The 25,441-nt window shown below is 35.5% G+C and overlaps 1 protein-coding gene across 1 annotated transcript in view; it reads left to right on the top strand.

Annotated features, from left to right (window-relative positions):
* Positions 1–25,441, top strand: part of MTREX (Mtr4 exosome RNA helicase) — a 100,563-nt gene that overhangs the window by 33,183 nt on the left and 41,939 nt on the right. The window contains exons 13-18 of the mRNA XM_082725988.1: positions 598–708; positions 2,274–2,375; positions 5,231–5,356; positions 6,789–6,939; positions 16,178–16,350; positions 17,073–17,141. Coding sequence (XP_082582114.1) covers positions 598–708; positions 2,274–2,375; positions 5,231–5,356; positions 6,789–6,939; positions 16,178–16,350; positions 17,073–17,141 — 732 coding nt within the window. The remainder of the gene's footprint in view (positions 1–597; positions 709–2,273; positions 2,376–5,230; positions 5,357–6,788; positions 6,940–16,177; positions 16,351–17,072; positions 17,142–25,441) is intronic.

Here is a 25,441-nt window from a genome sequence, read left to right as displayed (position 1 = left end):
GCAGATGCCTAATGGCAGATCCATCCAGGCACCCTAAAATACTGTTTAACTTAGAAGATCTTGTAATTTTTCTTCCCAGCTGAATTAGTATTTGAGAGCTAAGACATGTCTTTATACATCTTTGTTATCCTAGTTTTCTATAAAAACTAATAGTAGACATGTAATTGCATTTGGTAAAGTGTTAATGAGGATGAATCTTCAGTAATTAATTTGTTTTTAGACAAAGTACATATTTATGTTAAGTAAGCTTTATACTTATTTTTAGTTGGAGCTGGTTAATATTAAGTTTATTTTGTGCAGATGTATACTTTGTCCTCATTTCTTTAGTAGTTGCCAAGATGAAGTGATGCTGGAAAATTTGAGGCAGGAGTGCATATATGAATTTTATTTAAAGTATATTTTTCATATTAAGGAAAGCTAGGGCAGAATTGAGTTTTGAGTTAATCTGTGGGAATACGGGTTTGGATTTCGCTTTTATTCTGAAAAGTTATAACATGCCTTTAAACAGCTTTTCATTGCCCATTTTTCTTAATTTGGTTAATTTAACATACTCTATTTTCCTTTTTCGTACATCACTGAAAAATACTTCAATCACAGGTTGAACATGTACTTCCTCTCTTGAAGCGAGGAATTGGTATTCATCATGGCGGTTTACTTCCTATTTTGAAAGAAACTATAGAAATTCTCTTTTCTGAAGGATTAATAAAGGTATGATTTTATTTATTATGCCTTTGAGTTGTTTTGTATGAATAGTTTGAAAGTTATTATTATTGTTATTTTTTTTAAGTAGGCTCCACACCCGATATGGCCTATGAACTCACAAACCTGAGGTTAAGAGGTGCATGTTTTATCGACCAAGCCAGTTAGGTGCCCAACAATTTGATTTTTATGTATCGTGTTATTACTTCATACATTTTGGGCCATAGGTAAAATATCATTGGTTTTCTTTCCAGTAATAAAAGAAAGAAATGGTAACACTACACAGTGTGGAATTTTGCAGAAGGTGCTATTTAGTTTTCAAAGAGGAGTTGATTCTATGAGTGGACTCATCTATATACAGAATAAAACGATTAGAGAAGACAAGGAGAATTGCTGGTAGTTATAAAAAAGAGGTTTTTTTAGGATGTGCTAATTCAAACTACAGAGAGTCTAATTTAATTTTAAAGTTTATATTGATATCCGTACTCAGAAATGGGGTATTAAAAATCAGAAACAACTTCAGAATGTAGTCTTAAGCCTATGTATGATTTATAAATGATTTTATTTAAAATCAGGTTAAAATTTTAAAAATCAGATTTATCATGGGCATCTGAGCACTAAATAGGATATTTAAAAGAATTTTACTCATTTTAAAGAACATACTTGAGATATTTTAGATCAAGAATTGGTCACTAGTGACTTTCTACCTAGGTCCTGGTGAGGCCCTCTTGGAGTTCCTTTGTAGATTATTGTTGAGGCTCATTTTAAAGAATCTTTTCTTAAAAACATAAATGATACTTAGTGGTGGTAAAAGTCAAATAGAATGATTGTAAATAAAGTAAAAGATGAAAGACCGTCCATTTCATTTCTCAGGAGTATTCACTAGCAAACATACAAATAATTCTTGACTTACTTTGTAAAGAAAAAAATTATACTACCCATGTTATTATCCAGTTTTGTCATATGTGTAACTTTTCCATCTTTTTAGTAGGTGAATAGCTTTTTATTGAGTTGATGAAATAAAAGATATTTTTATCTTCTTCCCTACTAGTGGAAATTTAGATTAATACTACTTCACTTATTTTATTTGTATATATTTACACCTTTGTGTGCTTAAGCCAGTTATTTGTGTAGTCAGTTTTTTGTTGGTGAGATCTTAACAGTGAGCTTAGCCACTGATTCTGTTCTCCCCTCAGAGATCCTGAGGATGGGTCCAAAACTGTTGTATCATCAGTAAAAAAGGCAGGAAATGTAACTTTCAGTGTTTAGAAAAGTAATCTGCAACCTCATGCTTTGTACATTAGATCAGTAGTATCCTCTTTAAGTTACCACCGCTGGAATTTAAAAAAACTATTTTCCCAGAATTAAAACATTTCTGGGATACAAGGGACATTAGATATTATTTGGTAGTTTTATATATAAATACTGAATTACATCTGAGAGTAGCATGTTGTCTTATTTTTGCATTATTCATTAACAACTGATTTTAAAATTAATGTTTATATTTGAAAATTACAAAACTAGTTTTTCAGCTTAATAAAATACATGTTTAATCATATTTTTCAATTATTTAGGCCTTATTTGCCACAGAGACTTTTGCTATGGGAATTAATATGCCAGCTAGAACTGTTTTATTTACAAATGCCCGGAAATTCGATGGGAAAGATTTCCGATGGGTAAGTAAAATAATTACTATACTTGGAATAATTTTTATCTTTACTTGTTTTACCTAAGGTGATTTGGGCTTACATAATCTTTGAGATTTTCAATTCTAAATACTGAGGAACTTACACATAAATCAATAAACAAGTTCATCAAGGTTTAACTTCAGAGCTGTCATTTCTATCTGTTCGGGTTTGGGGTTTTTTGTTTTGTTTTGTTTTGTTTTTTGGCTAACCTAAAAAGAAAATTCTCCCTCAGTAAAATATTTGATGAAGAGGGTTAAGTGTGTAGATGATTTATGAGTGCTTTAAAGTATTTTAAATATATCTAGAATGTTCATTTCTTAAAGTTTAGGGTATTTAAGGCACCAAATCTACATTGGCTCCAGTTGCAGCTATTTTATCTTTCAGGTTTAAAATAGAAGTTCTAAGAGGTTCACACATAATGTTTTCTCTAAGGCAGAAGGAAGGAGAGAAAGTTGTAATTGCAGGTAAAATGGTGACTTTGGGTAGAAAGTAAATTCTTAGTCCAGAGATTCAGTATCGTTACCAAATTTAAACTCTGTTAAACCCAATCTCTAAAGAAAGTAGCAGATGAAAATTGACAGATGTGCAATAAAATATTGTATAATGGATTCTGAGAAGTATGTACAGAAGGATAAAGCATAAAAAAAAGAAGTCACTTATATAAGAGGGGTCATGGAAGGCTTCATTAGAGAAAGCAGTCATTAAACTGAGAAACAACTGCACATGGGTATTTACTAGGTTGACAGTGGAGCTTCACAGGGGTGAAAAGCAAGTAAATTTCTTTATCCATGACAAGGCAAAGACTCAGTTAAACTGGTATTTGGGAGACATTTTTAAGTAGCCAGCTATTCTTCAGTTAATCTAATCCTTGAAAGTGGTGATTCTTTCATACACAGAGAAGTTGCTGGCAGTAATTACTAATAATCAAAACACTGAAAAGCCCTCATGGTAGAGTTATAAAGGCAAAGCATTTTTTCTTGATTTGTTTTATTTTAAAATGTTTTGGTTGCTGTACAAAAGAGAAATACAAATACAGAGAGGCATTGCCATTTGTCTTTAGAAATTTTACAATCTTCAAAAATTTTCTGTAACCTATAACTTTCTAAAATTGAACTATTAGGGGCCTGGGTCCCTCAGTTGGTTAGCAACTGCCTTCAGCTCAGGTCATGATCGTGGAGTCCCCAGATCAGGTCCCATATCGGGCTCCCTGCTTGGCCAGGAGTCTGCTTCTCCCTCTGACCCTTTCCCCTCTCGTGCTCTATCTTTTTTTTTTTTTTTTTTTTTTAAATAAAGATTCTATTTATTTGACAGAGAGAGATCACAAGTAGGCAGAGAGGCAGGCAGAGAGAGAGGAGGAAGCAGGCTCCCTGCTGAGCAGAGAGCCTGATGTGGGACTCGATCCCAGGACCCTGAGATCATGACCTGAGCCGAAGGCAGTGGCTTAACCCACTGAGCCACCCAGGAGCCCACATGCTCTCTCTATCTTATTCTTTCTCAAATAAATAAAATTTTTTAAAAAATGAACTTTTAATAATTTAATTCATGTAGAATGTGATTCCTGTTTATAACACAGTTAATAGTTTCAGGCTTTACATTTTAAAATATTGTAAATTTAAAAAATCTTTATGTTGGGCCCCCCTGGGTGGCTCAGTCGTTAAGCGTCTACCTTCAGCTCAGGTCATGATCCCAGGGTCCTGGGATCAAGCCCCGCATCGGGCTGCCTACTCAGTGAGGCGCCTGCTTCTCCCTCTCCTGCTCCCCCTGCTTGTGTTCCCTCTCTCTCTCTGTCAAATAAATAGATAAAATCTTCCAAAAAAAAAATCTTTGTTATCTATCAGTTTAAAATTACTTAATTTTCTAAATAAAATTGATGCCATTAGAAAATAAGTCTTTTGTGACTTTACATACTTCTTGGCATCCTGAGAACCGTAGAGTAAGTCTGCAGAGTATAGTGGATAATTGAACTTAAGAAAGCAATCTTTTCTTGATGATTCAGTATCATATTGTTAAACCTAAAAACCATAACATCCCATAATGTTGTAATGATGCCCTTGGGCCCTATTGAGGTTCTGTTGCATTATCTTTTTGAAATGTTGTTTTCAGATCTTTTTTAGGATTAGCTTTTTTGTTGTTTTTTCTAGCACCTTTGTTTCTCCCGGGTTGTTAAGTCTGTTTTTGATGCTATCAGTAATATGCATCCTTATAGTTTAACCTTCTTGTGTCAGGTATGTTTTGGGAATCTGAGAACTGTAGACCCTTTCCCTCACCAAATAGTACAGAAGCACTTACAGATAAAACTTTGCCCAGTGTCTCAGTAGTTGAATGTCACCCTGAAAAGGCTTACTAATCTTTTTTGACTACGTTCTTCTTAATGATGAATGGTCTCTACTGAACTCCAGGGATGTATAACAAGAAAACAAGAGAATTATACTTTAAAAATAAAATAAGTTTATTTTATATTCATTTCACTTTGCAGAATAAGAAAGTCTATTATGATCAAGTCAGATTTGGTATTTTATAGAGTTCGATTCCTTCTTTGCTTTCTTTTAGACTTTTCCACAACATCTGGCTCAAAGATATTTTATGTCAGTTAATTAACATTCTTTCCCTGTACCTTTGGTGTATATGATCATTTTGGAGCTAAAATTTTGTTCTATAACATTATTCTTAAGTGTTTTGCATTTTTGTGTTTTTACTTAAACCCCTAAAAGTTGATGTTTTTAGTCATATTTTCTTCTTTGGAATACATAACTTGTGCTCTTGTATTTTGTGATAAAAATTTAAGAATGTATTTTTCACCAGGTTTTCTCCTAAACTCTGGATTTTTAATTATGTTCACCCAGATTTCTTCTGGTGAATACATTCAGATGTCTGGTCGAGCTGGAAGGCGGGGAATGGATGATAGAGGAATTGTAATTCTTATGGTGGATGAAAAGATGAGCCCAACAATTGGAAAACAGTTACTTAAGGTAACCAAGTTAAGATTCTGCTCTCACCAGCAATTTGAGAAACATACTTCAGGAGCCACTTTGAAATTAGCAGCAGGTTTAGCCACTCACTGAAGGCTTGTTTTAAAGAGAAACAAGGGGTGGTGAACCAAAAAAGGAATTTATTTTAGTCAGGCCAATACCGGGAAGATAGAGGACTAGTGTTTCAAAGGTTGTCTCCAAAGTGCCAAAAATACTTTACAAGTTTCTGTAAGGAAAAGTGGTACAAAGTTCCCTGGATACATACAGGTGGGCATTGCTGGTCAAGTTATTCATCCTTTTGGGATTAGTTATCAGTGGAGTCTTACTAGCTCAAGGAAGTCCTCCCTTCAGGAGGTAGTTTTGGTTCTCAGCAGGGGATGCTTTGTGCGCAGGAGTCTTTTGTCTGAGTTAAGAGACTCAAATATGTAGACAAAAAATGATCTGTAAATTGGTAGGGTGGGGAATACTTCCGTTTTATGTCACTCCAGGCAGCTGAGTTTTAAGGTGCTAATTTTTATCTAAATATCTTTCTGAAATGAATTTAGTGTATACTTTGTCAGCACGGGCTAGGTTATGTTACAGTAACAAACCTAAATCCCATACTTCCGTTTTATGTCACTCCAGGCAGCTGAGTTTTAAGGTGCTAATTTTTATCTAAATATCTTTCTGAAATGAATTTAGTGTATACTTTGTCAGCATGGGCTAGGTTATGTTACAGTAACAAACCTAAATCTCGGGTACTTAAAGGTTTATTTCTCTTACTTGTTCAATGCAGGTTTATAGAGGAGGTTCTGCCTACTCTTTTTTTTTTTTTTTTTAAAGATTTTATTTTATTCATTTGACAGAGAGAGATCACAAGTAGGCAGAAAGGCAGAGAGAGAGAGGAGGAAGCAGGCTCCCCGCTGAGCAGAGAGCCCGATGCGGGACTCGATCCCAGGACCCTGAGATCATGACCTGAGCCGAAGGCAGCGGCTTAACCCACTGAGCCACCCAGGCGCTTCTGCCTACTCTTGTTTAAGGATGCAAGATGATGAAGAAACCGGCATCTTGAACATGAATAGTCTGTGCTGGAGGGAAAAGATAGCTTTTCACACCAGCAATTAAATACCTGCCCAGAAAGTGACACATCATTACAATTTATTTGCCCCACCCACCAGGGATCCAGAAAATGTAGTCTTACCAAGTGCCAGTAAGGCAGAGAGCTAAACATACTTGGCAAACAGTATTTAACAAGTTCTATTGCTACTTAGTGGACTTTTCCCTTTCACTTTCCTAAAGATTAACTATTTATTACTTTGTATTGGTCATTTAAAAGAAAGAACTTATTTGTACAGTATTCTTTAACATGGATTAAATTATTAAGCAGTTTAACAGGTATCTATGTAAATTTTATTTGAAAAAAATCACATTGACCTTTTTTTTTCCCCCTTAGGGCTCAGCTGATCCTCTAAATAGTGCTTTTCATTTGACCTACAACATGGTTTTGAACTTACTACGTGTAGAAGAAATTAATCCTGAGTACATGTTGGAAAAATCCTTTTACCAGTTTCAGCATTATAGAGCAATTCCAGGAGTAGTAGAGAGTAAGTATAAAATTATCATAACAGAGCCTTCTTAGCTAGTAGAGTAAATAGCACAATTCCCGCATTACTGGCTGCCTAGGCCATTGTTTATTTTTGGTTAGCCAAATACTGATTTTTGACCAGAACTGTGATATGGTCATTTATAACCGACTAGAATATTTTAAAATAAAAGAAAACCCTGCTCTAGTATACTTTTCAAGAGTTGGTTCAAATTTAATGTAATTTATTATAATAGGTATACTATATGATAGCTCATGTTCATGAGTCATAACAAAAGAACCTGGTATATTAAATTTCACCTGTAAGAAGCATGTGTATATTAGTCTTGCCCTTGTACTGTTCTCTCATTATAAAAGAGTGCCAGAGCATAAGTTTATAAATAAGGAAATTTAATACTCCAACTGGGATTTCAGTTCAGCCTTTTTAGAATTTCTAGCTCTTATTATGGTAATGCTTTCTAAAGTTCAGAAAGTGTTCTCTGGTAACTGTTTAAGTAGAATTGTGTATTGATCCTTACCTTAGAGGATATTTTGGTTGATCATCATGTAAAAACTGATTAAAATCTAAAACAGAGGCAAAGATTGAAAATAATGGTTTTGGTAGATCTTAGAAAAATAATTCATAGTCATTTTCAAGAAGAAAAACTGGAAAACTGAGCAAAAGATACAGAGGAAAGTTAAAATCATTTGTAACCTTACACAGAGCCAGCTGCAACACTCCATAGTTCTTCTAACATTTTTCTTTCTCATACAAAGGTGTTGTTTTTTGTTTTTTGTTTTTTTTTAAGGTGGGATTAAATACGTTAGTTCTGCCTTACCCACAGTTATGTGTCAAGATTCCCAGTGGATACCTGAAATCACAAATAGTACTGAGCCCTATATATACTATGTTTTTTTCCTATACATACATTCATTCCTTTGATAAAATTTAATTTATAAATTAGACCCAATAAGAGATTAACAACACTAATAGAAAAATTATAAACATATATTGTAATAAAATTTATGTGAGTGTGGTCTCTTTCTCTCTAAAAATATCTTACACTATACTCACCTAACCTGTTTTGTGACGTGAGATGATAAAATGCCTACATAATAAGGTGAACTGAGGTAAATGACATAATCATTGTGATGTAGTATTAGATTCCTGTTGACCTTCTGACAGTATGTCTGAAAGAAGGTTGTCTGTTTTTATACTGTATTTGAACATAAGTAATTAAAACCACAGAATGCAAAGCTGTGGATAAGAGAGAGGACTACTGTATACATTTTCTATAAAAGTAATGATGATACTTATATTACTATCTTTTGTTAAATATTTACCTTATGCCTACCCTTGTGTTAATACTTTGCATTTATTATTAGCCCAGTGATTTTGGCTTCTTCAAATTTAATCTGAAGCAGTCTTTGGAAGTATGATTTTTATGATTATACAGTATTTCTGTTTTATAAATGTACTATTATTTATTTAAAAATAAAGGCAAATTTGAGATACTTTTCTATCACAAGTGTTAGTACACTCAACTCAATTTTTATGTAGCCAAAAGTAAATGAATTATAATAATATGCCTTAAAAGAAAAAGGCTTAGAACATCCAAGTGTCTTAATTTTCTTTTTTTTTTTCCTTTTTTTTTTTACCCTTATCTGAGTGATAGATCATAGTTATTTCCTCTTTAATTTCTCAGGTCGTAAAAGAGCCTTTATTACCAACTATAGAGTTGGAAGGAGCTTTAGCATCATTACAGATTTTTTTTCTTAAAGGCTCAGGACTGCTTCCTCCTTGAATCCCCACACCACTCATTGCTAAATGCCATCCATGGCTTCCCATGGATTTTGATTATACCTTATCAGCTGTGTAGGAACCAGTCATTGGCAAATAACTGGAAGATTGAACTCTTAAGATACTTCATGTGTCCTGTCCTCAGCTCTACAGTTGCTGGCCATAGAGCAAATCTGGCTTTAGTGATACCATTAGTGAAGCAAATCTGTCTTCAGCCAGAGACACTGAGATAATAACTTTTCAGATACTGACATACAAGATGACTGTCACTGTAAAACAATATTTTGTCAACAGGCAGTGAACAAGGAGCAGTATCATCTTGCAGAAACCTGTAACTTTGGTGTACCTTGATTTGGGTGAAGGTAGGGCAGAAACTGCGTATCTGGAATGCAGTTTGGAAACTCTGGGGAAAACTAATCAAAAAGAAATGGAATCTTGATGAGCTACCCAAATTTGAGAATTTTTATCAAAAACAGCTTGATTTGGCTTGATGCACAGCATAAGAGATGGAGATGTACAGACAGAGTAAGGAAGGAAGTTACAAAGGTCACAACTGTCCAAAGCCAGTTCTGACTTTATGAAGCAAACTTCCCTGGAAACGTAATGGATGTGACTGCAAGACAGAGTTTTACTGAACTTAACTGTTATTCAAGCTCAAGGATGGTCATTGCTTGAAGTGGATTGGATATGGTTGGAGTAGCATAGACTGGATGTAGGAAAACATTGCCTTATTTGCTTGGTGCTGGCACCAACTTGGAAACTGGTCCAATAGTATGTATAACAAGTAGCTGCTGAATATAAAGAGTATGTGGCTAGAGGTCCAGTTGCATCTCTGGTGGTGTTCCCAAGGGATCACAAATTTGTGATTTGGAGAGAGATGTGGAAATCTGTATTGCAACACCTGAAAGACTGTTGGACTTTTTAAAGTGTGGGGAAACCAATCTGAGAAGAACCATCAACCCGTCTTTAATGAAGTATATAGAATGCTTATTAGCGGCTTCAAACCCAAACAAGGAAGATTATGGGTTAGAAAAGACCTGATAGGCAAACCCTCATGCGGAGCACAACTTGGCCAAAAGAAGTAAGCTTGATGAAGATTTCCTTAAAGACTACATTCATAGAGTGTAGTGCACTAGAACTGCGTGCAAAACTACAACATTCTTCAGATTGTGGATATGTGTCATGATGTCGAAAAGATTGAAAAACTTACTCATCTAATGGAAGAGATCATGAGTGAGGAGTAGAATAAAACCATTGTTTTTGTTGAAACCAAAAAAGATGTGATGAACTCACTAGAAAAATGAGAAGAGATGGATGGCCCACCATTGATATTCATGCCGACAAGCGTCTACAGGACATGACTGGGTTCTAAATTATTTCATATATGGATAATCTCCTATTCTGATTGCTACAGATGTGGCCTCAAGGGCTAGAAGTGGAAGATGTGAAATTTGTCATCAATTATGACTACCCTAACTCCTCAGAGGATTATATTCATCGAACTGGAAGAGCTACTCACAGTATCAAAACAGACAGAGCATATGTATTCTTTATATGTAATAACATAAAAGAAGTGAGCTATCTTATCGGTGTTTCATGAAGCTGATCAAGAGCAGTTAGTTCCAAGTTGATTCAGTTTGTCAAAGACAGGTTCAGGTTGTTCAGGGGTGGAGGAGGCTTAAAGGATGACAATTGGGATAGATACTGTGTGCAAGAGGGCTGAATTCAATACCTTTAGAGACAGAGAAAACTATGGCAGAGATTGGTTTGCTTAAGAGAGATTTGGGGGGAAAACTTAGAATGGTATTTACTGTGCTGCCATTTACACCAGTGGGAGCTTTGGAAGTAATTTTGTGTGCTGGTCTAGAGACCAGTTTTAGAACTGGCAATCCAACAGGCACTTAATGGAGTGGTTATGGTAGCACTCAGCAATGTGGAAATGAGGTCCAGAGATGTACAGTGGTATGAACCAGCAGGCATATGTATATCCTGCTACTGTAGCTCAATATTTTTAATATTTTTAAAAGATTATTTATTTATTTAAGATAGAATGCAGGGAAGAAGCAGGAGGGAGAGGGACAAGCAGACTTACACTAAGTGCAGAGCCCAGCATGAGGCTCAAACCCCAACCCTGAGATCATGACCTGAGCCAAAACCAAGGGTCTGAAACCCAACTGACTGAGGCACCTGCTCACTCCAAGTCACCTTAATACCTCAAATAATGATTTTTAAGCTTACAATAGTTCTAAGCAGTTATCACTGGGTCATTCATGACTAGGGTAATTAAACACACACACACACACACACACACACACACACACACACACACCCCGAGTAGAGTAATTACACACACACATCCCGAGCCAGACACACACACACACACCCCGAGTAGGGTAATTAAAAACACACACACACACACACATATACCCCCGAGCCAGACACACACACACCCCGAGCCAGACACACACACACACACACCCAGCCAGCCAGCAGTTAGACTGGTTTTGTGACTGAATAACCAAGAGAAACAGAATGCATATTGGTGCACCAAAAACCTTTGATGTTTTTTACTTCTTTGTAAAAATAGCACATTCTAACAACCAATAAATTACTGTTTAAACTTCACTTTATATTATTCTTCTATAATTCCATAGAAAATATCTCAGATATGGTTGGGGATAGAGTAAGAAACAAGTGTTTTCCCATTTCTTTAAACCCTTTTTTATGACTTCTCACTGGACTCAAATTCTTTTTTTTTCCTCCCAATTTTATTTATTTGACTGAGTGAGAGAGCACAAGGGGTGGGGAGCAGCAGAGGGAGAGGAATTGCATAGGGCTTGATCCCAGGAACCCGGGGTCATAACCTGAGCTGAAGGCAGTTGCTTAACCATCTGAGCCCCCCAGGTGCCCCTGGACTCAAATTCTTGAGTATGACTTTGACAAAGACTCGGCTACCTGCTCTGAACTGAAACATTACCATCATTTCCCACTCCTCTGTCCTCTGTCTCTCCAGTCCCCAGCTGCTGCTATATTCAGGGTGGTTCTGACTGACTTAACTTTTAAAAGGATTGTGAATAACATAATCTGCACTTCCTGGTACTGCTACTATACATGTGCTTATTCTTCTGCTTGAATCATCCTGCTTTTCCTTCCTGTGTTTTTAAAGGGCAAAGACCTTTTGAAACTCATAAAAAAAATGAAATGTCAAGAGTAGAACAGACATTTTAATGGGAAAAGATAGAAATTAAAATGATGAAAGAGTTAATGACAGAATTGCACCACCTTTACTACAATTTGCAGGACTGAGTGGTATCATAGTGTAGAAGGAAATGGTTAGAGGTGATAAAAGGCTATCCTGTATGCTTTAAAAATGCAGAATACATCTTGAATGCAGTTTATTCTCATTTTTAGTTATTATTAAGAAAGGTTTCATTCTTTTTGCTATTGATACTACTAGAACTTCTTCAAGAGAGCTGGTACTATTTTCACCTTATTAGTATATCCAAATTAAAATGTAGACTGTTGGGGTGCCTGTGTGGCTCAGTGGGTTAAATCCTCTGCCTTTGGCTCAGGTCATGATCCCAGGATCCTGGGATCAAGTCCCACATTGGGCTCTCTGCTCAGCAGGGAGCCTGCTTCTTCCCCTCTGCCTACGTGTGATCTCTGTCTATCAAATAAATAAATAAAATCTTAAAAAAAAAAAACTAACAAAATATAGACTGTTGTCTTTGGAATTATAGAACTAATCTCTATAACTTATAGTGCTTTTATGTTTTACAACAAACTTGGATGGCTGGCATACATGAGATGTTTTTCATTTTGATTTACTGAATCCACATTAGATTTTCCAGTGAGCTGTGGAGTAAAACTTAGAGGATTTCACTGTTTCTGTTCTGAAAGGAAATACGCAAAGTTAATTTTAATCTTTTGTTTGTGTTATTAATAGGTAATGCCATGGTTAGTAGCAATAGCTGTGAAATTAAACATGGGTTTGATTCAAGACTATCTGAGCTTTAGTTGGCTCATCTAAACTAGGATAATAACTAGTTCATCTAGTTCATGAAAATTGAGATAATTAATGTTGTATGGTCACTGAGTACTTGTTGTAACTACTGATAGTATTGCTGTAAATCAGGAAAGCCATTTAAACTTTAACCTGTTAGAAAATTTGCTCAGTACTTGGAATAGCAGTCCATTTTTCCCATCACTCCCAGGTCCGTATCTGTGCACATGTTATATATTAATACATCTTTGGAACCAAAACCTACCTTCTCCCTCAAAAAGAGTTTGCAAACTCTTTTAAGAGTTTATTGGAGTATCTCTCATCTGGTGTTTCCTAAGATCTTAAGACTTTCCCATGGTCTGCACTACAGTGAAACCAGCTTCTTATATACAAAGGTTTCTCTACTCTTTAATTGACTACACTTACTTTTCTGGAGTTGTATATAGCTGTAGTTAGAATCCTAGATATAAAATACATGTAACTTCTTAAAGCATCTCAGACTTTTGACTCAGTAGTAAAATGGTTTTAGTACAGAAATGATTTGGAGAGAGAATGGGGAGCAGTACTTAAGCCATCCTACAGGTGTTTATTGTCTTCTTGAACTCTTGTCAGTGCTTATTGTTTCACTGACTCCTGCAAACATTGTTACTCTGTAATTTTAGATGGGGCAGCAGTATTAACATTTCTGTGTGGTTTTTGTTATAAAACTTCTTACTGACTTTAGCTCATCAAATATTCTTTTATAGTTTTGTAATTGTTTCTCTTTTTGGTAATGTCAGTTGCCGTAATATGTATTAAGAATAGCTTTCTAGTCTTCAGTGAATGGAATTCGTTTCCTATAAGAAGACTTGTAGTTCATTTAAAAATAAGGTGATGGGGGCGCCTGGGTGGCTCAGTGGGTTAAGGCCTCTGCCTTCAGCTCGGGTCATGATCCCAGGGTCCTGGGATCGAGCCCCACAGCGGGTTCTCTGCTCCATGGGGAGCCTGCTTCCTCCTCTCTCTGCCTGCCTCTCTGCCTACTCCTTGTGATTTCTGTCTGTCAAATAAATAAAATATTAAAAAAAAAAAAGGTGATATATTATGCCTAAGGGAATGCAAAAGATCAGAAGTTTGAGGGAACAGTCTGTGAGAATGTTGAATATGATAATAAAAATAATAACAAGATAGTTGTAATATCCTCCCTGAGTGTTTACTATATGCTATACTCTTAGCTAAGTACTTTCTGTATCTTTAATCTCTAATTATACTCTTAGGAGTATGAGTATTTTTGTTATTTTCATTTTGTGGATAAAGAAACTAAAACACAGATTTAATAGAGGATTTGATCATTGGAATAGAATTGAGAGTTTAGAAACAAACCCAATCACCTGTGGTCACTTGATTTACAACACGTGCTCTTGGGGCAGTGAGCTAGCCATATTTAAAAGAATGAATTGAACCTTTACTGTATATATAAATTATTTGAAATTGAATGGAAGTCCTAATTATAAAAGCTGAAAGCATAAAACTCTTAGAAGAAACCATCAGTTTAAATCCCTATAACCTTGGATTTGGCAGTGATTTCTTTTTCTTTTCTTTTTAAGATTTTATTTATTTATTTGACAGAGAGAGATCACAAGTAGGCAGAGAGGCAGGCGGAGAGAGAGGGGGAAGCAGGCTCCCCGCTGAGCAGTGAGCCAGATGCAGGGCTTGATTCCAGGACCCCAAGATCATGACCTGAGCTGAAGGCAGAGGCTCAACCCACTGAGCCACCCAGGTGCCCCTGGCAGTGGTTTCTTAAATAAGACATAAGCAACAGAGGAAAAAGTAAATTTGTTATAATCAAATTGAAAACTTCTGTACCTCATTAGGCACCAACAAAAAGTAGAAAGTCCATGGAATGGGAGAAAATAATTTGCAAGACACATATCTTGTACAGGTCTAGTTTCCAGAATATGGAAAGGACTCTTAAGAAAAAGACAAATAGTCTAATTTTTAAATGGACAAAGTATTTGAATAGACATTTCTCCAAAGGAGATAAACTATTAGCCAACAAACAAGCACATGAAAAAGATGCTCAACATTTCCACTCCTGGGTAAAAAAATTTTTTTCACACACAAAAACATGTGCATGAATGTTCATAAAAACATGATTCACAGTAACTGAAAGGTGGAAATAATTCAGTCCATCACCTGGTAAACAGATCACTAAAATGGTATACCCAAATAGTGAAATAATATTCAGCCATAAAAAGGAGTGAAGTGCTGATACATGCTATGCTGCTATGATATGGATGAACCCTGAAAACATGCTCAGTGAAGGAAGCCAAACACAGAAGGCCTTGGTATACCGTGACTGCATATATATGAAATATCTAGAGTAGATGAATCCATACAGATAGAAAGTAGACAGGTTGCCAGGGCTGGGGGAAGGAGAAAATGAGGAGTGTTTGCTCAGTGGATATAGAGTCTCCTTTTGAGGCAGTGAAAATATTTTACAACTATGTGGTGGGGATAGTTGCATATTTTGTGAATGTACTTGGAATGTGTTGATGGTGAGTTTTATGTTTTGTGTATTTTACGCCAGTTGAAATAGTGTTTGTTCACAATGGGATGTGGGCATAATGAAATGAGTAAGGAAGGGAGGTCAGCACTAGATGCAAGAATTTGAGCAGAAAATGCTACCATAGATGGTGAGATGAGCTAAGAGAAAAATTGGGGGAAAGAGTTTGTGTATTGGTTACTGACTGAGTAGAGAAAGAACTATGGTTGAATTGCCTGTTCTCAATGTTAGTGACCTAGACCCTGATGGTGGTGGTGGTCTCATGACAGTAGCAAGCTGGATTCTTTCTGAAATTTAAAACAACTATTACTTAAAAAGTCCAAAATAGTTCCATCTAATTGGACTTTGTGCAGTGGTGGAAATGTTCTGTATCTGAGCTATTCAAGTCCAGAAGTCAGTAACCAGTTGAGTTACTGACAGTTGAGTATTTGAAATGGTGCTAGTGCTATTGAGGAACTAAATATTTTATTTAATTTTCATTAATTTTGATTTAAAAAGCCACATATGGCTGGTGTCGGCTGGTAGTATATTGGAAAAACCTGTTGTAGCACATTTCTGCCAATACAGAGTGTTTTACTGGACAATGAGGTGTTGAACAATGTAGGCTTAGAATTCTTAGTTAATATCCTCTCCCATGTCCATAGGGAGAGTAACAGCTCACCAGATAGGAAGGATCACTGTCAATTCAGACTCCATTTGACGATTCACAATTAGTGACTCAGGGGACTTTAATGTAGAATCTTCATATAGAAAGAAAATACTCAGAACGACGTGCAGTTATCTCTGAAGTCTTTCCACAAAATTTCTAGTCTATGCAAGCTTTGTTTCCTACATTGGTAGAAGAAAAACAGATGTATTTTTGTATAGTTTACATAAAGTATTTTTTTAATATTTTACTTGTGTTTTATTTACAGAGGTAAAGAACTCAGAAGAACAGTATAATAAAATAGTAATACCAAATGAGGAAAGTGTCGTCATCTATTATAAGATCAGACAGCAGCTTGCCAAACTGGGTAAAGAAATTGAAGAATATATTCATAAACCAAAATATTGCTTACCGTTTCTACAGCCAGGTCGTTTGGTAAAGGTATGTCATTTTGAGTAAAGATTCTAATTGTTGTTCTGTATTAATTACATTGTTTTGCACTATTCACTTGGAATTGATTAGGGGTGAGATCATGTGTGAAGGCCTCTTTATCTCCACCGATTTTCATTTTGGGGCTATAAATCGAAGGAGATACTTTTGGTGTGGACATATAAAGTATTTCCAGTTATGAAATAAAAAAATAGAAGCAGTTTTGTGTACAGTTTTAAGTCCTGGATGAATTCATTAGCTATAAAATATAAAAGATTTCATATAGTCTCAGAATAAATACATCATATCATTTTAGAAATTTGTTTGCCAGGGACGCCTGTGTGGCTCAGTTGATTAAGTGTCTGCCTTTGGCTCAGATCATGAATTGAGTCCCACATTGAGCTCCTTGTTCAGCAGGGAGCCTCTTCTGCCTCTTCCTGCTGTTCTTCCTGCTTGTGCTTGCTCGCTCTCTCTCTCTGACAAATAAATAAAATTAAAAAAAAAAATTTGTTTGCCAACTGAGATACTCCTCTTGTTACTGTTTTAGAGGCCTATTTGGTAATGATTTTTTTCTTTAGGGTTTATATCTTTTTCCTTAAGTTTAACTGATCTTTCAAAAAATATGTTACTAAGAACTCTCAAAGTTTTATTAGCCTATAATGTGGGCATGGAAGTCTATAAAATTGTTTTTTGAGCATAAATGTTTTTATTTACTTGCTTCCCTTTCTTTTTAGGTAAAGAATGAAGGAGATGATTTTGGCTGGGGAGTAGTGGTGAATTTCTCAAAGAAGTCAAATGTTAAGGTAAATAAACCATTGCCTTAAGGTAGAATCATATATAAATTTTTAGTAAAAAGTTTTTTCAGACTCCTGAAATTGATCAAAGTAGAAATAGCATTACATTAAGAGAAGCTATAATAAATTCTTCCATAGGAATTAGATTTTTGAATAATCTTAAATTTTGTCTTCAAAGTGCAGTTATTTTCCAACAACAAATTTTAATTTCATGACAGTTCACCTGTCTTCTCTGAATTCATCAATACTTTTTATAATTTTACTTTTTAAATTGAATATTAGAAAAAATTAGCTTCTGATACAGAAAATTAGAATTTTGATTTAGGTATATAATAGAGAGTTGAAGAAAAGGTATTAGGAGCTAGTCAGTTTTACTTATTCTCTGTAAGGGAGAACAATAATAAAGTTGGCTTTGGCCATTATTTATATAAATATTTTGAGGAAAATATGTAAAGTTAAGGAAAATTTTATTACTTTGTTAGATGAGTGACTATCTTAAAATTAAGTTAGCCACCCTATTATATTTTTGTCTCCCAATATATGACCTCAGGCAGCATTTTGTATCTCCATGTATATTTTTCTTTATCTTTAAAAATGAATAGGTTGCAGGGCACCTGTGCGGCTCAGTCCATTTTGTGTCCAGTTCTTGATCTCAGCTCAGGTCTTGATCATGGGGTCATGAGTTGAGGCCCCACACTGGACTCCACACTGGGTGTGGAGCATCCTTTAAAAAAAAAAGAAGAAGAAGAAGAAGAAGAGTTTGCATAAGATGCCTGCATACTCATAAAGCTGACCATCTCATGATTTTGTTGTCATTGTTTGTTCTACCTGGGTATAGAGAAAGTAGAAGTTAAGCTTTGGGACTGGAAGTTACTCCTGAAATATGTAAATAAATTTAGAGATAATAAAACCATTTCTTGGGAGAAACAAGTTCATAGGTTTGGGGTACCTGAGTGGTGCGTTTGGTTCAGCGTCTGCCTTCAGCTCAGGTCATGATCTCAGAATACCCTGGGTTCAAGCCCTGTATCAGGCTCCCTGCTCAGTGGGAAGTCTTGCTTCCCTCTCCTGCCCCTTTCCTCCTGCTTGTGCTCTCTCTCTCCCTCTCTTTCAAATAAATAAATAAAACCTTTAAAAAAAAAGTTCATAGGTTTGTGATCGGTGTTTTTGTGAATAATCTGTGATTAATCCCACTGAAGAACTTCTTAAGGATATTTAGTTAATTACCACCATTTTGATACATTACCATCTTCATTCGTAATTATAAGTTTTGTCTTTTTTAAGTATTGCCCCACTTGTTATCTCATTTGATCCCAATTAGGTAAGAATTCATTGACCACAGAAAGTTTCTGTGCTTACTCATTTGATGAATAGCAGAAAGCAGATAATGAAAATAGAAAGGAGAATAGTATGAATACTTTAGTAAAGATATAAGTAAAATGCATTTGGAACTCAGAGGAGGAAGAAATTGTATCTGAGCTATTAGAGATGGCATCTAATTAGGAAAATAATTTAAAATTTTTAAAGGAACCTTGGAGAATGAGTAGCATTCATTTGGTGGATATTTATTTACTGCTGAAGGAGCAGTGATACGCAGCAGGCCCAGAACATTTCAGGTAAAGAGTGAAATCTTATAGAAGTATTGAAGTTACAGAAAATGAAGAATGGATTTGAGTATATTCAGTCTAGCTACCTAAACATTTGAAAGCACTGGTAGGTGTTTGAAAATTAGTTGGTTGGTTGATTGGTTTGCTTGGGTTTTGTTTGGTGCTTTTTTCATCTGTTTATTTTTGAGGGAGGGATTGATCTGAACCGAAGTTACTATATTGACAGTGTTTGAAGGATATTGAAAGAGATAGCATAGTAGATACAAGTTTCTCTATTAAGGAAACTTATTGTTTTGGGTGAGTCAGAAGGAAGATGGAAATAGTAATAAGGGTTCAGGTGGAGGATACTGAAGAACTAGAATGCACACTCTTGAATGGGAGTGTTTTGCTGCAACTGTCTTAGCCTAATGTTTCCAGGGTTTAAGCATGTAGTGTATATCAGCACTTTGTTCTCTTTTGTGACTGAATAGCATTCTATTATACAGATACACGACATTTTGTTTATCCGTTCATGAGTTGATAGACATTTGGATTGTTTCTACCTTGGGCTATTACAAATAATACTTCTGTGAACATCCGTGTCTGAGTTTTTGTGTGGACATATGTTTTCATTTCTCTTGAGAGTGAAATTGCTGGATCCTGTGGATACTGTATGACCATTTAAAGAACTGCCAGGTTTTCTAAAGTGGCTGCACCATTTCACATTCCCATTAACAATGTATAATGGTTTTTATTTCTTCACATCCTCATCACACTTAATGTCTGACTTTTTTATTACACTCTGTATACAGTGCTATCTCATTGTGGTCTTGATTTGTATTTTCCTGATGACTAATATTGCCAAGGATCTATTTATGTGTTTATTGGCCATTTGTATATTCTTTGGAGAAGTGTCTTCAGCTCTTTCACCAACCCACATTCAAATTGAGTTGTCATTTTATTACTAAGTTATATGAGTTCTTTATCATATTTGATTTCCAGATATTTGTCTCCTATTTTGTGGATTATCTTCACTTTTTTTTTTTTTTAAGATTTTATTTATTTGACAGAGATCACAAATAGGCAGAGAGGCAGGCAGAGAGAGAGGAGGAAGCAGGCTCCCTGCTGAGCAGAGAGCCGGATGCAGGACTCAATCCCAGGACCCTTAGACCATGACCTGAGCCGAGGGCTGAGGCTTTAACCCACTGAGCCACCCAGGCGCCCCTATCTTCACTTTGTTGATAGTGCCTTTTGATGCGCAAATTTTTAATTTTGATGTAATCCAAATTTAGTCTTTTTTTTTTTCTTGTTACTCATGGTTTTGATGTAATATATAAAAATTACTGCCAACATCAAGGTCATAAAGATTTACCTCTGTGTTTTCTTCTAAGAGTTTTATAGTTTCACCTATTATATTTAGGTTCCTGATCCATTTTCAGTTTTCTTTATGTGGTATAAAGTAAGGGTCTACCTTCATATTTGTCCTAGCCCTGGTTATTGGAAAGTTTTTTCCTCATTAAATGATCATGTCATCCTTGTCAAAACTCAGAAGATCATAGACACATGGCTTCACTTCTAGACTCTCAGTTCTATTTCATTGACCTCTGTCTATTCCAATGCCAGTACCAGATGGTCTTCATTTACCATATCTTTATAGTTAAGTTTAAAAAAAAATAGATTTATGAGTTCTCCAACTTTGTTCTTCTTTTTCAAGATTGTTTTGGCTATTCTGGGATCCTTACAGTTTCATATGAATTCGATTATTTGCTTGTCAGTTTTTCCAAAGAAGTCAGCTGGATTCTGAGAGGGCTTGCACTGAATCTGAGCATGAAGAATACTGCTGGCTTAACATAATTGAGTTTTTCAGTCATGAACATAGCATGTTTTCTTTATATTTACATTTTTTTAAAAAATTTATTTATTTTAGAGAGAGAAAGTGAGAGAGAACAAGCATGGGATGATGGGTAGAGGGAGAGAATTCTCAAGCTTCTCCCACCTAAGGAAGAAGCCCAGCATGAGGCTAGATTACAACAACCCTGAGATCATGACCGAGGCTGAAATCAAGATTCAGTTGCTTAACCAACTGAGACACAGAGGTGCCCCTTATTTAGATATTCTTAATTGGTAACTTACTGTTTTTCAAGTGTAAACTTTCACTTTTTTTCTATATATAAACCCATGTTGTATCTGCAAATAGAGATGTTTTTCTCCCTTTTCACTGTGGGTGCATTTTAGTTCTTTTTTTTTTTTTTTTTGCCTAGTTGTTATGGCTAAACCCTCAGGTACATATTAATAGAGATGATGAGAGCAGATATTCTAGTCTTTTTTCCAGATTTAGGGAGGGACCATCCAGTGTTGTCCTGATGTTAGCTCTGGGTTTTTGTTAAGTGTCCTTTACCAAGTTGATAAAGTTTCTTTCAGTTTGTAGTTTGTTGAGTGCTTTTGTAATGAAAGATTGTTTTTGTTTTATCAGATGCTTTTTATGTACCTATTCAGATAATCATGTGATTTTTTTTTTTTTTTAATTTATTTACTTGACAGACAGAGATCACAAATAGGCAGAGAGGCAGGCAGAGAGAGAGGAGGAAGCAGGCTCCCTGCCTAGCAGAGAGCCAGATGCAGGACTCAATCCAGGACCCTGAGACCATGACCTGAGCTGAAGGCAGAGGCCTTAACCCACTGAGCCACCCAGGCGCCCCCATGTGATTGTTTTTAATTCTGTTTTGTATTTGTTCTGATGTGGTATATTAGGTTAATTGATTTTTAAGTGCTAAACTAACTTTGAATTCCTGGGTAAATCCCACCTGGTGCTGCATTATTCATCTGATTTTTTTGCTGGATTCATTTTGCTAGTATGTTGCAGAAGACTTTTGCACCTACATTTCTTGTGATATCTTTGTCTGGGTTTTGTAACAGGTTAATGCTGGCCTCATAATGAGTTTGGAAGTATTCCCCTTCTCGTCTGTTTTTTGACGAGTTTTTGAAGAAATGGTATTAATTTTATATATATTTTTTTAATTGGAAGAATTTGGTAGTGAGAACACCTGAGCCTTGGCTTTTATTTGAGTGTAGTTTATGATTATTAACTCAGTTTGATAGGGTCTGTTCAGATTGTTTATTTCTTCTTGGGTTAGTTTCAATGATTTGCTTTCTTAGAAATTAGTCTATTTCATCTAAGTTACCTAATTTACTTGTATATAATTGTTCATGGTATTACTTTATAATACTTTTTATTTCCAGAAAGTGGTTTAGTAATGTCTTCTCCTTCATTTCTTATTCTTATAATTTGAATCTTTCATCTAGTTAAGTGTTTGTCAATTTTGTTGATCTCAAAGAACCAGCTTTTGGTTTCACTGATTTTTTTTTTTTCTACTTTTCATTATCATTAATTTCTGCTCCATTTTTGTTAGTCCTTCTATGTGCTAGCTTTAGTTCTAGTTTTCTAGTTTTTTTTTTTTTATTGTCTTAAGGTAGGATATCAGGTTATTAATTTGAGATATTTTTTCCATTTTGATCCAGGCATTCATGCCTGTAAATTCCCCTCCATGGAGATATTTTAACTGCATCCCATAAGTTTTGGTGTAGTTTTCTTCATTTTCATTTACTTCCAAGTATTTTCTAATTTCTCTTTTGATTTCTTCTTTGATCCACTGGCAGTTTAGAGGCGTGTGTTAATTTCCATCTATTTGTGAAATTCCCAAATTTCTGTCTTTTTATTTCTAATGTCATTTCTTTGTTGAGAAATAATTGTCATATTTCAGTCCTTTCAAATTTCTTGAAATTTTTGTTTAATGGCCTGACATATGGTCTTCCCTCAGAATGTTTTATATGTGGTTGAGGAGAATGTATATTCTGTTTTGGGTGAGATATTCTATAGATGTCTGTTAGGTCTGGTTCGTTTGTGGTGGTATTCGTCTTTTGTTTCTTTTCTTGCAAATCTTTGTCTCTTTGTTCTGTGCATTAAAGTAAGGTACTGAAGACTCAACTATTTTTCAATTGCTCTATCTCCCTTCATTTGTCAATTAAAGTGTGCCTCCTATACACTGCATAGTCGGATCTTTTTTTATTCAGCCTGAAAAATCTCTACCTTTTGTTTGGGTTCCTTAATCGATTGGTTAATCTATTCACATGTAGTGTTACTGATATCACTGGATTTGTGTCTTTCATTGTGCTTTTTTTCTTTAGTCTCATTTCTTTTTTTGTTTTTCTAGTTCTTTACTGCTTTCTTTAGCATTAAGTGCTTATGTTCTAACATAACATTTCAGTTTATTTTAATGATTTCTTTATCTACTTTTTACATTTTTTTCTCTACATCTCTGTTTTTTGTTTTTTTCTTAGTGGCTGTTAGGGTCTCTCATATTCAGTATTTCCATATTAACTTAATAGAATAAATTTCAGATTTATACTGAATTCCATTGAGAAGTAGAAACATTACTCCCGTATACACTTGTTCCATTTTCCCTCTTGTTGTATAATCTATAAGTCTTACAAATCCAACAATACATGTTACAATTATTACTTAATATGATTTTATTATTTATAAAGAAGCTTAGAGAAGAAAGAGCAAGTATTTATTTATAGCTTTTGTTACATTAATCTCATTATTTATCATTTCTGGTTTATTTTATTGGATCCTGTGGATTCACGTTACCATCTGGAGTTATTGCCTTAGTTCAGTACAACTGTATTATTACCAACATACCCATTATTAAGTATGTTGCAGACTTAATAATTTACTATATATGTATAGTTTCATTTATAAATCATTTAGTAGAAAAAGACATACTTTTTATACTGTCTTTTATAGTTACATAATTACTGTTACCAGTGCTCTGATTTTTCATGTAGATTTACTAATGTCTAGTGTCACTTGCTTTCAGCCTCAAGAATTTCTCATATTTTTTATAAAGTGGGTTCTGCTAGCAACAAATTTTCTGTTTTTATCTGGGAATATCTGTTTTTGAAAAACAGCTTTGCTGGATTTATAGATTCTTGGTTAGTAAGTGTTTTTCTGTGAATATGCCAGTCTACTGCTTTCTGGTCTCCATTGTTTTTGCTGAGAGGTTTCTGCTGTTAATCATACTGCAGTCCACTGTAAGGAGTCTTTTTTTTTTCCCCCCTTGCGGATTTCAAGATTCTCTGTTTTGGCTTTCTGCATTTTTACTATGATGTGTCTCTGTTCATCTCTTTATACTTATTCTACTTTGAGTCCATTGAATTTCCCAAGTATGTAGATTAATATTTTTCAGTTAATTTGGGACATTTTCAGCTATTATTTCATCAGGTATTTTTTCATCTTTTTCTCTCTTTTCCTGGTACTCAAATTATGGGTGTATTGTACTTATTGGTATCCTGCATTCGTCTAAGGTTCTGCTCATTGTCTCTTTTTTCCCCCCTGCTTTTTGGGTTACATAATCTCTCAGTCTATGTACAAACACTTTCTTCTGCTACTTCAGATCTCTTGAGACCCTTCAGTGATTTCTTTCATTTTAGGCATGCTTGGACTTAAGAATTCAAGAATTTCCGGGGCGCCTGGGTGGCTCAGTGGGTTGAGCCGCTGCCTTCAGCTCAGGTCATAATCCCAGGGTCCTGGGATCGAGTCCCGCATCGGGCTCTCTCCTCAGCAGGGAGCCTGCTTCCTCCTCTCTCTCTGCCTGCCTCTCTGCCTGCTTGTCATCTCTGTCAAATAAATAAATAAATAATCTTTTAAAAAAAGAGAGAGAATTCAAGAATTTCCTTTTTGGTCATTTTTAATCATACCCGTCTCTTTATTGATACTCTGTATTTGATATAACATTGTTATTTTTCCTTTCTTTACTTAATTGGTATTCCTTTAGTTGTTTGAAAATATTTATACTGGCTACCTTTTAAGTCTTTGTTTAATGCGATATCTGGTCATTCTCATAGGTATTTTCTTCTGTTGCCTGCTTTTTTCTGGTATTTAGGTACTGGATCATACCTTTCTATTCATGTCTTACAATTTTTTCTTTGAAATTGAGTATTTTAAATAATATAGGTAGCACTCTTGGTACTGGTCCCTTTTTCCCTCCCCTCACACAGTTATATTGCTATTTCTTGTTTATTAGTTTAGTGATTAGCTTGATGGAGTGAAGTCTGTTCCAGTCCCACTTATAAATTTCTTTGGTCTGAGTGACACTTCAGGACTTTTGGTGTATGTGAAGCATGGAAGCAATATCCTCAAATCTTTTTTTTGAGATTTTATTTACTCATTTAGAGACAGAGCATGGATAGTCAAGGGGCTGAAAGAGAGGGAGATGAGCAGACCCCTGTGGAGTGGGAATCCCTCGTGGGGCTCAATCCCAGGACCCTGAGATCATGACCTGAGCTGAAATCAAGAATAGGATGCATAACCAGCTGAGAGAACCAGGGGCCCTAAGCGTCAGATCTTTATGGCTTGTCTCTCCCAGTATGACAGCAGTGCCTTAAAGGTAGGGTAAACAAGGGTAGTTGAGGCCTCAGTGTTCTCAGCAGAACTACAACTAAGATAGAGCCTTGGGCCAACCATTGGTGGCTGGCAGAAGAAGGGTGCCCCCAGCACTCAGCCTCATTTGCCTAGAACTTAGGCTCATCAGTGGTTTGGTGGGAGCAAGATAAGCAAGCAATGCTGCCATCCTATATCTTTTGGGAAGATGGACCTCCAACTGAGAGCTGCAGGGAGAGGGAGCCCTACTGTATTTTTGGATTCACTAGTCTGCAGTTTTTGTC

The sequence above is a fragment of the Mustela nivalis genome (genome assembly GCF_964662115.1).
Source record: "Mustela nivalis genome assembly, chromosome: 3".
In the NCBI taxonomy this organism is placed as follows: domain Eukaryota; kingdom Metazoa; phylum Chordata; class Mammalia; order Carnivora; family Mustelidae; genus Mustela; species Mustela nivalis.
The sequence above is the reverse complement of the archived record's forward strand: the minus strand, read 5'-3'. Positions and strand labels throughout refer to the sequence as shown.